We start from the raw sequence: 16,362 nt of genomic DNA, 5'->3' as shown, positions 1-16,362 counted from the left end.
GAGTGATTTCTGTTCTGTATTTTTTTGTCTCAATATAAAACTTAACAGTTCAGTTTCATTAGTTAAGTAATGCAAAAAAATAAACCAATAGCTAAAAAAGGTGACTTAGAGTAAAGAAGAAAGCATGGATTTATTCCTTTAAAATATTTAACATATAAGACTTGTAATCTCTCTTTGCAGAAAAATTAAAGTGCTTCTAGGAGCTCCTGAACTGTTCTTTGGTGATATAATAGGTGATATTGCTTTGTAATATTTCTCTCTCTCTCTTTTATGTTATCAGTGGAACAAAATCAATTAAACTTTACTAATAGGCACATTTTATAATGAAACCTGGTAGACTAAGTTATCCTTGAGGATAATTAGAAACATTTCTGTTCAACCGCAATAATAGCAGTCAACCAGAATTATTGCAGATTTTATTGGAATGGTGTGGGACACAGGCTTATAAATATTGTAGTGCATTAAAATGTAGATCAATTTTATTTTTAGAAAAGAGTGAGTACCTTTGCTTTTCCTAAATTTATGATTAATTTATAGAGGCATATTTGATTTTGCTAATTAGAAATTTAAATGATTTCTCATATTTCAGAATAATTCCAATATTAGCTTCACAGTTAAAATGGACAATAACATAGACTCTCCTATGGTTTTCTGAATATTAGTTTATAGTAAATATAATCTGGCTGTGTGTCTTCCATTTTAAGGAAGTCAGTTTTGCTCTGAACTTGTCAGACACACTGTTAACCTGTTTTTGGAGTATAGCTCTGATATTTCTTAAGTTTTTAGAACTTGTATGTGGCACAGTGTAGTATTGGGCATCATTGAGAAACTGACAGCTTGACTGGGTGAATGCAAAGAAAACAACAAAGACTAGCTCTTTTTTTTTTTTTTTGTGGTGAGAAAGATTGGCCCTGAGCTAACATCTGTTGCCAGTCTTCTTCTTTTTGCTTAAGGAAGATTGTCCCTGTGCTAACATGCATGCCAGTCCTCCTCTGTTTTGTATGTGGGACACTGCCACAGCATGGCTTGGTGAGCGTCGTGTAGGTCCATGCCCGGGATCTGAACCTGTGAACCCTGGGCCACTGTAGCAGAGCATGCCAACTTAACCACTATGCCACTTGGTTGGGGCCTAGCTCTCTTTTAATATGCCTTTTAATAACTACATGTAACCTGATTTAAAGGACCATATGTTTCTGGCTACTTTGTTTTCCATCAATGCTGTTTTTCCCCTTCCTCCAGTGAGCATTTTTTTCATTCTTTTCTCCCTGTCTTGCCCTCCCACTCTGATGGAAGGCATTTGCTTATGACACTATTTTACTGTTCTCTGGTTCTCTCCCTAAGGCCAAAAGGAGAGAGTGGTATCTTAGCACATGGTACTGAAGGGTGCAGAACAGAAAGAAGTAACAGGGAGTGCAGCTTAATTTCCTGTATAGATTATCAGAGCTGTAAGGGACTGTAGATATCATCTTGCCTTTCTTTGTTCCTTCCTCTGGTGACCCTCATAGGGACCAGAGAAGCAGGGTTAGGGCTTTAAAGTGGGAGAGCCCCAGGGATAGGGGTGGGATTTCAGTGACCTTGTTCTGCATAATACTCGTAATAATAGTTTATATTTATTTCTTGTTTGAGGTTATTTCTAAGTTGGATATTTAAGTCAAGGACTTCCAATATGTGTTGATGAATGTATAATAGATCACCTTGATGTGTAAACTGATATGTAGTATTTTAGATCTCTCCCCAAACATGGCTCATAGTACTCACCTACCAGGGGTTTGTATTTAGGGTCTTCAATGAAACATGGGTTGGTTGACTGGATTTTTTCCAACTTTGTATAGAAAGGGGCCTTTAAAAATAATTTGTGGGGCCGGCCCGGTGGCGCAAGCTGTTAAGTGCTCGCGCTCCACTTTGGCGGCCCGGGGTTCGCAGGTTTGGATCCCAGGCGCGCACCAACACACTGCTTGTCAAGCCATGTTGTGGCGGCGTCCCGTATAAAGTGGAAGAAGATGGGCACGGATGTTAGGTCAGGTCCAGTCTTCCTCAGCAAAGAAAAAAAAAGAGGAGGATTGGCATTGGATGTTAGCTCAGGGCTGATCTTCCTCACATACACACAAAATAATAATAATTCGTAAGGGTTTTTTTTTTCCTTCCTTTGGGAGTCTGGATTTGGGTTCAAATCTGGGCTCTGCCACTTACTGTAAAAAAACATCTCTGAGCCTTAATTTCTTTCTTTGTAAAATGATGATGATCGTACCTACTCCTTAAGAGTTATTGTCAGGATTAATGTGAGATAAAGAGAATGAAATGCTTAGCACAGTGCCTCTCAGAGGGTAGAGTACTCAGTAAATATTAATATAGTCTCAAGAAGCTAAGATTTAAAATATTAAAATGTTTGCCGAGCTATAGAGGCAATTTAAAACTCTTTAAGAGTTGTATTGTGAAACTTCACAATACAGTAAACACACTGAATCTCTGCGAAGTCCTCTGTGCTCAGAGAACTTCAATTTGCTTTGTCATTGACCTGCAAATATCAAGGACTTTTTTTTTTTTTTTTGTGAGGAAGATCAGCCCTGAGCTAACATCCATGCCAATCCTCCTCTTTTTGCTGACGAAGACCGGCCCTGAGCTAACATCTATTGCCAATCCTCCTCCTTTTTTTCCCTTTTTCTCCCCAAAGCCCCAGTAGATAGTTGTATGTCATAGTTGCCCATCCTTCTAGTTGCTGTATGTGGGACGCCGCCTCAGCATGGCCAGACAAGCGGTGCATCGGTGCGCACCCAGGATCCGAACCCAGGCCGCCAGTAGCGGAGCGCGCGCACTTAACAGCTAAGCCACAGGGCCAGCCCCTCAAGGACTTTTAAGATTCTCTTCCTTGTGAGAAATGTGTGAGTGTGTTACTATAATTTTTGGTAGGTGAGTTTATATTTACTTACTCTTATTGGAACTAAGGAAGATATCTGGCCCCATATGAAAGCTGGGTGATATAAATGTTGCTTGGAAAATAATGCAATGTGAGTGATTTGCATAATGTCAAACCTGGTAAGCAGTCACATCTTGTCACTCTTCACTTGATATGCAATTATTTGCTTCTAGATTAGCCCCAGAAACAAGAGTATAGTATTCTGCAGGAATGTTTTGTTGTAGTAAATGGAAGTTGTCAGAGATTTCAACTGGAAATTGCTTTTTCTTGTCTTTCTTTTTGTTAGAGCTTTGGCCTTGAAATGTTACATTTTTCTTGTATGAAATGTATTTATCATCATTTTCATTATGAAGTTGATAACAAAGCTGTGAATATATCCTTTAATTGACCCAGCTATAAACTTGGCCGAGGTCATGATTTGATGGCACTTGGAACCAAATAGTAGAGAATCCTTGTCACCATTTTAAGATTTAAAAATTAGGTGTGTTTACACCCCTGGAAGAAAAAAATCCAATCAGGCACCTTTTGTGGGTCCTGAGCACTTGTTCCCTTACCTTCTGTGATTAAAAAACTGTGCTGGCTACTTGGCTGAACAGGGGCATGTTATTAAATTGGCCAACCCATTGAGTCTGAAATGTTCTTTAGGGAATCAATGAGTGATTTTAAATGTTCTTACTTGGGTCTGGGTCGCTACATTTTGTAAGATGAACCAAGGAATGACAGTTCAGCAAATATGTATTGAGTGTATATTATATGCTAGCAAATCAATTTGTTGGAATAGGTTAACTCACTTAGGAGTCAGACAGCTTTGGCAATGAGAAGGATTTTAGTTAGATCTCCTTATCTAGTAGCCTCAGAAACAAATGTTACTTATTTCCTAATTTTACTTTCTTCACTAGTTGAGCTAAGCCTGCCACTTCTAGAGTGAGATTTAATGTGGTTGTTGAACTTGATTCTTGCTGTGTATTCTTTTTAGCATTTATTGATTGGTGTGTTCAGTGTGATTTAATATTCTCTTCAAGCTTTGCACTCACCTCTCAGAGGGTTACTGTGCCAGTTCTATTTATGGCAAGGCAGGAAGGAATTTCTTCATAATTTCTGAATACCAGGAGATATTGTGGTCTAGGAAAAAGAATTGCTAAACTTTTTTTTTGAGATTCCAAGTGCTTTGATGCTTTGGAAATAACCACTGGATTTGTACTTAGACAGCTGGGTTCAGTTCAGCAGACATGTGTTGAGTATACATTATATGCCAAGCTCTTTATCAGTCATCACCCTCAAGAAATACAGAGTCCAATAGGTGCCTGCTAGACGGAAATCGTGGTATAATGTAACCAACATATGCAATGAAAGCCATATGCACAAGTCGTGGATGCTTTGTAGATTATTTTTATTCGGGGTGAGGCAAGAGAGTTGGGTTTTATGGAGGAAAGGAAGACTGAAGATGGTTCAGATGGATAAAGATTGGCTTTTTAAAAAAATCGGGTTTTTATTGTTGGAGAGCATTCCAGATAGAGGGAGTGTTATTGAGGAGGCATACAGTGGTATATAGCAGGTAGCTTGGTATTGCTGGAATATAAATTGTGAGGGGGGGTAGTGGTGGAGATAAAGGTAGAAAGATGCAGGGCCTGTATTTTGAAGGTCCTGGCATGCTGTACGGTCATGTGTCACTTAACGACGGGGATACATTCTGAGAAATGTGTCGTTAGGTGATTTCATCGTTGTGCAAACATCATGGAATGTGCTTATGCAAACCTAGATGATACAGCCTCCTACACATACAGGCTGTATGGTATGGCCTATTGCTCCTAGGCTGCAAGCCTGTATAGCATGTTACTGTACTGGCAGTTGTAACACAATAGTCAGTAGTTGTGTATCTAAACATAGAAAAGGTACAGTAAAAATATGGTATTAAAGATAAAAAGTGGTACACCTGTATAGGGCACTTACCATGAAGGGAGCTTGCAGGCCTGTAAGTTGCTCTGAATGAGTGAGTGAATGTGAAGGCCTAGGACATTACTGTATACTACTGTAGACTTTATAAACACTGTACACTTAGGCTACACTAAATTTATTTAAAAACTTTTTTCTTTCTTCAATAATAACCTTAGCTAACTTTAGGTTTTTTACTTCATAAACTTTTTAATTTTTTTAAACTTTTTGATTCTTTTGTAATAACAGTTTAAAACGCAAACACATTGTACAGCCGTGCAAAAATATTTTCTTTATATTCTTATTTTATAAGCTTTTTCTATTTTTAAACTTATTTATTTTTTACTTTTAAGCTTTTTTGTTAAAAATTAAGACAAAAACACACACATTAACCTAGGTCTACACCGGGTCAGGATCATCAATATCACTATTTTCTACCTCCAAGTCTTGTCCCACTGGAAAGTCTTCAGGGGCAGTAACGTGCATGGAGCTGTTGTCTCCTATGATAACAATGCCTTCTTCTGGAATACCTCCTGAAGGACTTGAAGGTTTGTTACACCAGCATCACCACAAACATGTGAATAATGCATTGTGCTATGACATTACGATGGCTATGGATGTCACCAGATGATAGGAATTTTTCAGCTCTGTTATAATCCTATGAGATCATCGTTGTATATGTGGTCTGTTGTTGACTGAAATGTCTTTATGCGGCACATGCCTATGCTTTGGTGCTTGGAGTTTTTTCTGATACATAGTGATCAGCTTAAAGCAATTGAAAAGATCTAAATCAGGAGAGTGAAAGGATAAAGTTTAGTTAGCTCCCTGTGATAGCAATCTGGAGTTTGGATTGGAGAGGAGTCAAATTGTAGGTAGGAATACTAGTTAGGAAGGCTTAAAGAAGTTCAAGAGCTTTAACTTAGTAAACTTATTTAACTGAACTGAGATGATGAAATAATGAATGAATGCATGACAGGGAGTGAAGAAAAGAGGAAATATCAGAGAGGTAGACTGTGTAATTGAAAGAACCTAGAGATTGATAGATTATAAAAAGGTGAGTAAGAGAGGTAGTCTGCGTTTTGGGCCTGGATTACTGGTGCAGTCACCAAAAAGGAGGATAAAGAAGAAATAAGTGGATTTGAAGTGTTGGGAGAGATTTCAGTTTTGAACATGCTGAGTTTGAGATACTGGTGATGCATCTAGGTGGAGATGGCCAGTAGGCAATTGGATATAAAAATAGGAAGTTCATTGGAGAGGCCAAGAGGAAAACTGTAGACTTAGGAATCACCAGCATGTAAGTGATGATTGATGAAAGAGAACATAGGGAGTGAGAAGAGAAAAGAAGAAAGCCAATGGTGGGACTCTGGGGAACACACCAATAGTTGAATATACTCTGAGGAAGTGGATATTGGGAATGAATAGAAAAAGAAGTAGATTAGGAAGAAGGTGTCATAGGAACTGACGGAAGAAAGAATTCCGTGAAGGAGTAGGTGTCAGTAGTCTCCAAAGCCAGAAGTCACGTAAGATATTGATTGACTTTGGAAATTAGAAGTTCAGTTAGAGCAGTTTGGGACAGAGGAGCATTTCTGTTGGAATGGTAATTTGCAACCTACCTTTGCCATTTACTTATTCTGTGACTTGGGAAAGCCATTTACCTTTGTCTCTTTGTCTGTAAAGAGGTGGTTGGCCTCTCTGTGGGTTTCAGTGTGTTATCTGTGGAGCCTCATGGGTTCAGAAAAGGTGCTTTGACGCCCTTCAAGGAGATCAGGGATAAGGTCAGATATTTTCTGGGGGGAGGAGGTACAGATATTCTATTCCTGATTCAAACAAAGCAGCTAGAGCAGCTTGATTTTTTTAATCTATTTTAAATATTTGGCTTTAGTATAAGATTTCATTTGAAGAAACAGCGCAGTAAAAGAAATGTGAAAAATACTGGCTTACAGGAGCCATGAGATACCTTCAAGCATTAGAAGCTATAGAATTAATAGCTGATGTTCAAAATTCCTATACTAGATGAAGATCATAATAGATACTAACTTGCTCATGTTTTGGATTTTATTCAGAGGTCAACATTAGTGTCTGAGTTTATGTAATAATAATTATTCTTATTCTCATTAGGAATGAAAACTGAACTTCTAAACAGCTCTATTCTATTTTATACTTTGTTAAAAAACTTTTTATGTGTCTTACCAGGTTGTGACTCAGAAGATCTTTTGGAAGAATTGCTCTGCTGTTTGATGCAGTTAATCACTGATGTTCCGCTCTTGTAAGTTCTGGCTAAGCCAGGATTTGTTTTATCTTCCTTGTACATCGAAGATGGTAATTGATCATGTTGAATAGTCCGTAGGTCCTGGTGTAGTACTTTATGTATGTCTCCACATACATCTGTGGAGTTCTTTCTTTTCTCTCTCTTGCCTAATAATATTTATACTCCTACTATTCATCATCAAAGCAAGGATTTTATGTTGTTAAGGGGAAAATAATCAAACTGTTTAGCAATATTAAACATATGGTAGGCACAGAATTAGGTTAATCTCTGTAATGAGATCTTATAGATGTCTGTAAACAGGGTTTTAAGAGAGAAGCAGTTTGAATCTAATCCATATGTGGTAGAGGCAGCTAGTTGTCCACCCAATATTTGTTCTCTCCTTCTTCCTTACTTCCTGATTTTATTTCTGGCCTCTTTTGGGGAAGCTGGGATTTCTATTTCCAGCCTTACTTGAAGCTGGATGTGGTCAATGAGATGTCAGGGGAGGTTCTCCAGGGAAACTTGTGGGTAAAGCTTTTTAAGGGGACCTGACTCAGCTAGGAGATGTCTTTCTGTCCTTGACAGCCCTCTTTCCTGCTGTCTGGAATTTGGTCAGGGTGTTTGGAGTTGTGTGTCTGTCTTGGCACCATGAGCCAAGAGACTCACAAAATTCTGCTTTGATGTCATTGAGCTGCTGAACCAAAGACATCAGCTACCACCTCCCCGCCCAGACTTTTCATGTGAGAAAAATAGACTCTTATTTGTCTGCTGTAACTGGATTTCTGTTATTACTACAGCTGAATGCAATTCCTGTATGATTCAAAATGTTTACTTTTAAAGCAGGTACTCTCAACTTATTTCTAAATTGTCTCTCTGAGGATCCTTTTTAGACATTTTTTTCTTAATTGCCTTTCCCCTTAATGAAATTTGAATACCCCATATACACTGAGTATCTGTTTATGCACTGTGGCCCTTTGGAGGCCACAAATCATTATAATATCTATGAAGTTTTTCACCCCTGAAGAAGCAGTTTTCACTCTCTTGGGAGTGATACCACCCATGTTGAGAATGCATATTTTAAAGGAATTATTTTTGAAATAAAGAAGTAGATTTTAAGATTTATCATCACAGAATCTCAATCTACATGGAGATATCGTTGGAAATGTGCTATTTGCCTGTTGCCCAAAAAGGAAAGACAGGTATTTGTGAGAAAACGAGTTCCTGGCCTCCGTCGTGCATAGTGCAGTGCCCAGAATTATAATCTAGATTTAGGAATGAGAGCCCCAAGCCCTGTTGTGATTGGTCTGGTGATGTGCAGCCTGGAAGTAGGGCTGAGACAACTGGGGAGTTATCCGATGGGGAAGGACACAGGGCAAAATGTCCCGTGCAACTTGAACTCTTGTGGCAGACACAGATATTTGCACCCCTGATATCCTTTCTCACCTTCCTTTCTAAGAGATCTCCAATATTGTTTGGGGGGCCAGTGTGTGCCCAGCTTAGTTTTCAGGCACCTTAGGAACTAACTGTGGCCCCGTGATGTAGTTTGGGCCAATTATATGTCAGCAGAAGTCATGAACTTGCAGAGCATGTACCTCCAGCTTTTTCCCCTTTGCCCTTCTCTTCCTTTCTGGAACCATGCTTGGGCCATCTTGAAACTATGATGTTGAGTGCCACATGCAAAGAATAGTGTCCCTGGAGCATGGAACTATTACACCAGCCCTAGATCGCTTATCTTTGGATTTCTTCTTACGTGAAAAAAATAAACACTTATTTTGGTTAAGCCACTGTGGTTAGGTTTCTGTTACATATGGTCCAGTGTGGGAGGGGAACATATATTGTCTACTGTTTACTTGTCATAGTATGTGTAATGCTTCATGTGTTCCTGATTTAATTTTAAAAATAGCACCCACCTCTATTACATTTATGTCATAACCAAATATCAGCAATTTAGTATATATCCTAAATGAGTACTTTTTTTTTTTTCCCCCTAAACCTTTGTTGATAAAATGTCTTGGTGAAGTTAAGGGGGATGGAAATAGTAAATCCCTGTAGCTGGTAAATAAGCCATGAATACCTTGAATAGACCAGCCACTTAAACACTCTTGGGGAACAAGCAGACAGTGTTGTAATATATCAGACATTTCAGTGTTTTAATGTGTTTATACTTTTTAAATGAACTGAAAATGCACAGACAACCAGATGTCTTGTATTATGTACACTCAGCTTTAACCAGCTGCTGAAACAATTTCTTATGATTTAATGTTCTTGGAACTCCATCCTACAAGAAGGTTTGTCTTGGTAACAGTTTCCATGTGAAACCAAACTACTATTTAAATGTTTCATCTGCTATAACCATAGTGTAGTGTTATGGATCAGCTTATAATTTAAGGGGGAATATTAACATATGAAAACTGGGGATGCTCTTACACCTGACCATCATCAGTCTTGCTATAAGCTTTTCATGTTGAACATGGGCATGCCAGTGTTGCTTTAACAGGTGGGTAGCAAGAGGGATCTAATTTTAATGGCCACCGAGGGTAATTCAAAACTAGCTTAAACATTTCTTATGAGACTGTGAAATCATTCTATTAATATTGAAAGCAAATGATTACCAAGAACACAGATATATAGATATTTGGAGATCTAGTATAAACTAAGTTTTAAATGATACTTTATTATTAGGAGAATAGGATCAAATGTAGTAGTTTAGATAAACTCTCAGACTTTGTAGGAATTCATTTGTAATGAAGATTGGCTTTTAAGTAGTTAGTGGATACTGCTTCTCAGACAGATTGGATTTTTTGATAAAATATTAATTCTCTGAGGTATTAATCTTCAAAGTCAGATTAAAATTGCACATCTTCCAGGAATCCTTCCTTAACTCCATATGTCTCAGCATTCATATTTTAAAATAAAGATTAAGTCGTGCACAGGCTCATGACCTGACATTTTTCAGTGTATGTTGGGTTGATCCCACTAGAATTGGCATAAGCTTTCCAAAAGTAAAGCCTTGTCTTTGTTATACTTTCTCCTGTGAATGAGAGAGGAGTAAAGTAAGATAAAGATCTTTTCCTCAAGATACTAATAGAAAGTGTAGTAGAAAGAGCAGGGTTGGCAGGCCAGAGTTGAGAGCACAACACTTAGGATTTGTGACAGAGTATCAGTTCTCACAGTGTTACTGTAACGGTTGGATGAGACCCTGTGGCTGAACCCAGTAGTGGAGTCTGGTGGGGCCCTAGCAGCAGAAGCGGTTATGTTGTAGGGGCCCATACTTGTGTTTGGGGAACTGCTTGTGAGGCTTTTTTATTATGAAATAGAAGTTATCTTGAGAACTTGAACTGAATTTCTTTCCATGTCTCTCTCTCTCTCTTTTTCCGTGTCTCCCTTTTTATCTATTTTTGTTGCTGTTTTATTTTTGTCAAAGCTGTCACTGTTGGCTGTATGTGGTGATGCCATTGTCAAGAATGGGTCCTACTCCTTTCCTCCTGTGCCACCACTCTGGACAGGTCCCTGTGAGGTCTGCTCAGAGTGGGCCTTTCTGTTGGCCCCAGGCCAGACCTCCAGCCTCTTTCTCTGAGATCCACTGATGTGTTCTTCTCCTTTGTCAACCTGTGAACTCACTGAGGACTGGGCTTGCTTAATTCTCAAGCTGGCCCTGATTTGCATATTTTTAAATTATAATTTAACCTAAGAGACCTTATCTAGTTTTTTCCTAAGTTACATATTGATAAAGATGAGATACTTGTAATTGATTGCCTTCACTGTGTTTTTCGGGGAGCGCGTGTCTATCTATGTAGTGTGACTCTGTCTGCTTCTTGAGCACAGATGGTATCTGATGTTACCTGCTAACCTTGTCGACACCACTCATTCTCCTTCAGCGCTGTTAGTATCCTTACTAATTTGGAACATGCCAATCCACTCCTCTCTCCAAGGCCTTTGCCCTTTCTTCTTCTGTCTTGAATATCTCCCCTCAGATATCTGCATGGCTCACGTCTTGACCTCCTTCAAGCTTCCTTCTGCTCAAAGATTGGCTTCTTAGAAACAGCTGCTCTGACTACCCTAAAATAGTACCCCTCTCATTCTCTGTCCTTTTATTGTGCTTTATTCTTTGCCTTAACACTTATCAGTACTTTTCATATTATCTGTTATTTCTCTTGCTTGTATTTCTCAAATAAAATTAGAATGAAACCTCCATGAAAACAAGGACTCTTTTTGTGCCAGCATTTATTTGCCTACTGCGGTATCCCCAGTACTCAGGTTAGCCATGCATATGGTAGGCCCTCAAGAAATATTTGTTGAGTGAGTAAATTAGTAGGGGCACAACCTGTTCAGTGTGCTTAAAGCATTTTGTTTGTTTGTTTCTCAGCGTCTAGTCTACATGGAAACATAGTGCTGCACTAAGGCATATTCCATTGCAAGTATAGTGGCTCAAAGCCCTTTGCAGTTGGTACTTTATAACAACTAGATATCTTATAGACATTAGTAGTAAAAAGGGGCTACTAGAAGCTGAAACACTGAGAGGTAACATCTGACAATATTTAAGGAAATAGATTAATTAGTTATAAATGCTGAGTGGTCTGGGGCCATTTAGTTTAGGGACAATCAGCTTATATCTCAGTAGTCCCCAGATTATCCCTTTACAGTATAACAGTTTCTTTTTCGTTAAGTTCATCCTCAAAAACATATATTGTGACTATACTGCGTGTATATACTGTACTAGGCCCTGGGCAAAAGAAGCCGAGACTTTTGAAGAGCTTAGAGATGGATAGATACATAGAAGGATAGCCCAGTAAGAGGAACAGTTGATAAATGCTACAGTTGTTGGAGCTGTAGTGCTTTGCACTGACTGGGTTGTTAAGGAGGCAGAAAGAAGCTCCATAGGACCTCTTGGGTGTGAAGAATGTGTTTGGAGAATCACAAGTGCATTAGTGTGATGAGAGCAAAGAGTTGGTGGGAGATTAGGAATGGAGAAGCTATGTTGTTTGGTGTAGCAAAGACTTGAATATTGGAAGGACTAAAGAGCTGATTATGTTTAGGGTTCTCTGTTTATTAAGATACGAAAGAACGTAATATAGTTTTTAGAGCTATTTCTCTAAAATCTATTTGGAAAGTATTTGGGGAGACATAAAAGTGATTAGGAATCTTATTTATAAAATTCACTTTATCCACAAGATTTATGAAATGTAATAAAATGACAAAAAATGCACATTTATTTGACCCATAGACTAATGTTATTGGCTTAGATGTTATACTGTAGAAAATTTGAATATTGAAAACTTTTGGTGCTAACAGTGAGTAAGTGGTTCAAGAACCTCAAGAGCCACCAACAATTTCCTTATGAAGTCTACAAGTTGTTGGAAGAAAGGGAAGGAATTGGAGAGACCCATGGTGGGCAATGAAGAGCCTAACTTGGGAAAATGCCTTTCTACAGCCCTGCATGTTGATACCGAAACACTTCTCCAAATCTAGCCTCCGCAGAATGGGTGGCTAAAGCAAGTCAGCATTAAAGTTTTAGGTGCTGTAAGGTAAATATCTAGTGTAGCTTTCTGGTTGAATTAGGTATTTAAGTCATTACAAGCACTGAATGAAAGATTATAGCATTTTCATATACCAAGACAGTATAATATATTAAGTTCACAATAGCTTTTTAGTTTGAAAGTTGATTTCTGGTGCCTCGGGAAAAAAATCCCAGTTAAAAATTTTTAATACGTAAACCTTTACCAGGTTTGTTGAAGAAATGTGACTAAAATATATCCAGTGCCACAAATAATGTTGAGTTTACAAGATATATGCTCAGATTGTTCATAACTGCTTAACTGGTTATTGTCAAGAAGTATAGGATATATTATGTAGTAGAAGAAAACACTACTAATCCTGAATCCAGAAAATAGAGTTTAAATCCTAGCTCTACCACTAACCAGCAGTGTCACTCCAGGCCTCAGTTTTCTCTTTTTAAAATTGGGGTTAATAGATCATAGGTCATCACTTGGAAAAGGCGTTTGAAGATGTCTAGTTCAGTTGTGTAATATTTAGATATGGAAATTTAAGTGCACGAGTTTGGAGACCAAATCCTGTAGCTATTTGGAGAAACAGCCAGGCAAGTTGATAGTTTAATACATCATGTCCTTAATTGCAGCAGAGAGGCCAGCAGCTGAGAAGGAGCATCTCCTCCTGGCATGAGGTCTGTCTAGGGCTCTCAGTGCCTACTCTGTTGCTCAGGACTGTGTTGAGGACCAAAGTAATGCACCTGAAAATGCTTTTGTAAATTTTAAAATGCTTTATGATTATAAAAGTATATTGTCTTACACTTTGTAAGTACTCAAAAACATTGAACTTACTTGCTTCTGAGTTAATTTTCATATTTTAAACTTAATAAAGAGTAGTAGCACTTGGTCATTAACAGGTATGGTGGTCATAGGATGCAGGATGTTTGAGATCCAAAAGAACAAGACTGAATAATTGTGGGAACTGAAGCAAGTTTCTGTCGTGTGGAGCTGCTTGGAGGAGCTTCTCTGGGTGTTTGGGAGGACAGATTCTAGCCTGGCATTAAGTATGAAAGCAGCAAAAGCAGAGCCCTGAGTCCTGGCTGTCATTTTGTCTGCATATGCATATTTCTTTGCAAGTTATGGGCTATTTAGAATCATATAACCACTAGATTTTTTGGAGCTGGAATTAAGCTTATTTTATTTATCCTAGCCCTTTTGTTTATATATAATGTCACTGAAGTAGAGAGAAGGGAGGTGACTTTCCTAAGGTCAGTTTGTAGGATTCTTAGGTAACTCAGCCGTAAAAACGTTGACTCTCTGCCTTCAAAGAATTTTTACCCTTAAAAAAGCAAGTCTGGTACAGAATGCTTTTGTTAATTCCTTTTGCTGTTATTAAAGCATGTATAGCAGAATATTAAAGAGGTAGTTTGACATTAATAACTGCAAATTTTAATTCTACCAACAGATTTTTTTTTTCTTTTTAATTTTTTGTGTCACTTATATAAGTTAATTCTTGACCGAGTAATTTTCAGGCATAATTCAGATCACGTTACATTTGGATATTTAATACTAGTCATTGATGCTGATGCAATTATGTTAAATTGTAATATATGTGTGCACATGGTTTGGGAAAAAAATCAAATAGCAAAGAGGGCTTCTAATGAAAACAAATATTCTTTGTCCGATTCCTTTTATCCCTTTCCTCCCCAGAGACAACCATTTTTAATTCTTAGCTATTCTGGTGGTTTATATAAACCTCTACCCTTGTCTTACCTTTATATTTCTAAATAATATAACACTTTCTTTTTTTTTAATTAATAGGCTTTATTTTTCAGAGCAGTTTTAGTTTCACAGCAAAATTGAGCAGAAAGTACAGAGAATTCCCATATACCCCTGCCTCCACACATGCGTAGCCTCCCCCACTATCAACACCCCATACCACAGTGGTACATTTGTTGCAGTCACATTGACACATCATTATCTCCCAAAGTCATAGTTTACATTAGGGTTCACTCTTGCTGTACTGTACATTCTATGAGTTTTAACAAACGTATAATGACATGTATCCACCATTATGGTATCATAAGAGTAGTTTCACTGCCTTAATCTTCTGTGCTCTGCTTATTCATCCCTCCCACCCCCCTAATCCCCGGCCACCACTGATTCTTTTACTGTCTCCATAGTTTTGCCTTTTCTAGAATGTCATATAGTTAGAATCATGCAGTATGTAGCCTTTTCAGACTGGCTTCATTCACTTTAGTAATATATGTTTCAAGTTTCTCCATGGTCATGGCTTTATAGCATGTTTCTTTTTAGCATTCAATAATATTCCATTGTCTGGATGTACTACATATACATAAATTCACTTTATGCATATATACAGATGTAACCATCATATAAATCTTAGAGTTGAAATTAAGCACGTACATTTTAAAATTTGATAAAAATATGATAAATTTTGTAAAAAATTGTCCCCTAAAGAGATTATACCAATTATAGGCCCACCAAAAACATTTAACAGAACCTTGCCAATATTCTATATTATAAAATTTCTTGTTTTTTAAAAAAGGAAATCGTATTATGATTCTTATATGCATTTTCTCATTACAGATTAGGTTGAACATCTCTTCATATACTTAAAAACCATTTCTAACTTTTGATGAAGGTTTAGAAATCATTTTTAGTTCCTTGGAGCTCTTTTTTCTCTCATTGTTCCTTGTTTTATGAATGCAACATTTTAAGTTGACATAATTACACTTTATGTGGACACCCGCATAACCGTTTTGGTATATTTTCTTTACTATTATGTATCCATCTTAATTTTTGATTTTAAGATATATATATATATTTTTTTTTTGTGAGGAAGATCAGCCCTGAGCTAACATCCATGCCAATCCTCCTCTTTTTGCTGAGGAAGACCAGCTCTGAGCTAACATCTATTGCCAATCCTCCTCCATTTTTTTTCCCCCTAAAGCCCCAGTAGGTAGTTGCATGTCATAGTTGCACATCCTTCTAGTTGCTGCATGTGGGACGCGGCCTCAGCATGGCCGGACAAGTGGTGCGTCGGTGCGCGCCCGGGATCTGAACCCGGGCTGCCAGTAGTGGAGCGCGCGCACTTAACCGCTAAGCCACGGAGCTGGCCCCTGATTTTAAGATATTTTTAAAAGCTCTTTTTGGTTGTTGAACTTTATTTCAAGAAGATATGTGGCTATATTTTATACCTTGATGCTGTATATAGTATATATATAGATGATATATAGTATTAGTTCTTTGAAAACTTTTAGGATAGATTGTTCTATAAGATTGTTCTATATTGTTTGTATAGATTGTTCTAATACTATACAATATAGATGATATATAGTATTAGTTCTTTGAAAAACCTTGAAAACATGGATTGGATATTTCAGTTTATTTGATCCACCCCCTTAATTTTTACATATGATGAAGTTGTCAGGCAAGGTGGCTGATAAAGGTAAAAAGTGACAGTTCTGAGACTAGGATTCATAGTTTTTGACTCCTAACTTCTAGGCATTTTCTGTTCCACTGTTAAGACTTTTATAAATGCGAAGTATCACCGTGTCTTTGATTTTATTAACTTTAAAACTAGCCATCACTCCTATTGACAGTATCTGCCATATACTATACCACTTTTTAGTCTTTCCTCGTATTTTACTTTTAGAATCTCCACGTTGGCATGACATTGATATTCGTAAATTTTGGTCTTAATCTTTTGAACTTGTCAGTTGTTTTTGTTAAACTTATGTTCCATTTACAGTACCGTC

At 37.7% G+C, this 16,362-nt stretch overlaps 1 protein-coding gene across 2 annotated transcripts in view; it reads left to right on the top strand.

Annotated features, from left to right (window-relative positions):
- The window catches only part of DYM (dymeclin), a 375,345-nt gene that overhangs the window by 67,153 nt on the left and 291,830 nt on the right, over window positions 1-16,362 (top strand). For both annotated transcript variants that reach the window (XM_058557075.1, XM_058557076.1), the window contains one exon: window positions 7,040-7,112. In XM_058557075.1, the coding sequence (XP_058413058.1) occupies window positions 7,040-7,112 (73 nt within the window). The remainder of the gene's footprint in view (window positions 1-7,039; window positions 7,113-16,362) is intronic.

The sequence above is a fragment of the Diceros bicornis genome, chromosome 16, assembly GCF_020826845.1.
Source record: "Diceros bicornis minor isolate mBicDic1 chromosome 16, mDicBic1.mat.cur, whole genome shotgun sequence".
Classification (NCBI taxonomy): domain Eukaryota; kingdom Metazoa; phylum Chordata; class Mammalia; order Perissodactyla; family Rhinocerotidae; genus Diceros; species Diceros bicornis.
This window is presented reverse-complemented; position numbering and strand designations above follow the sequence as displayed.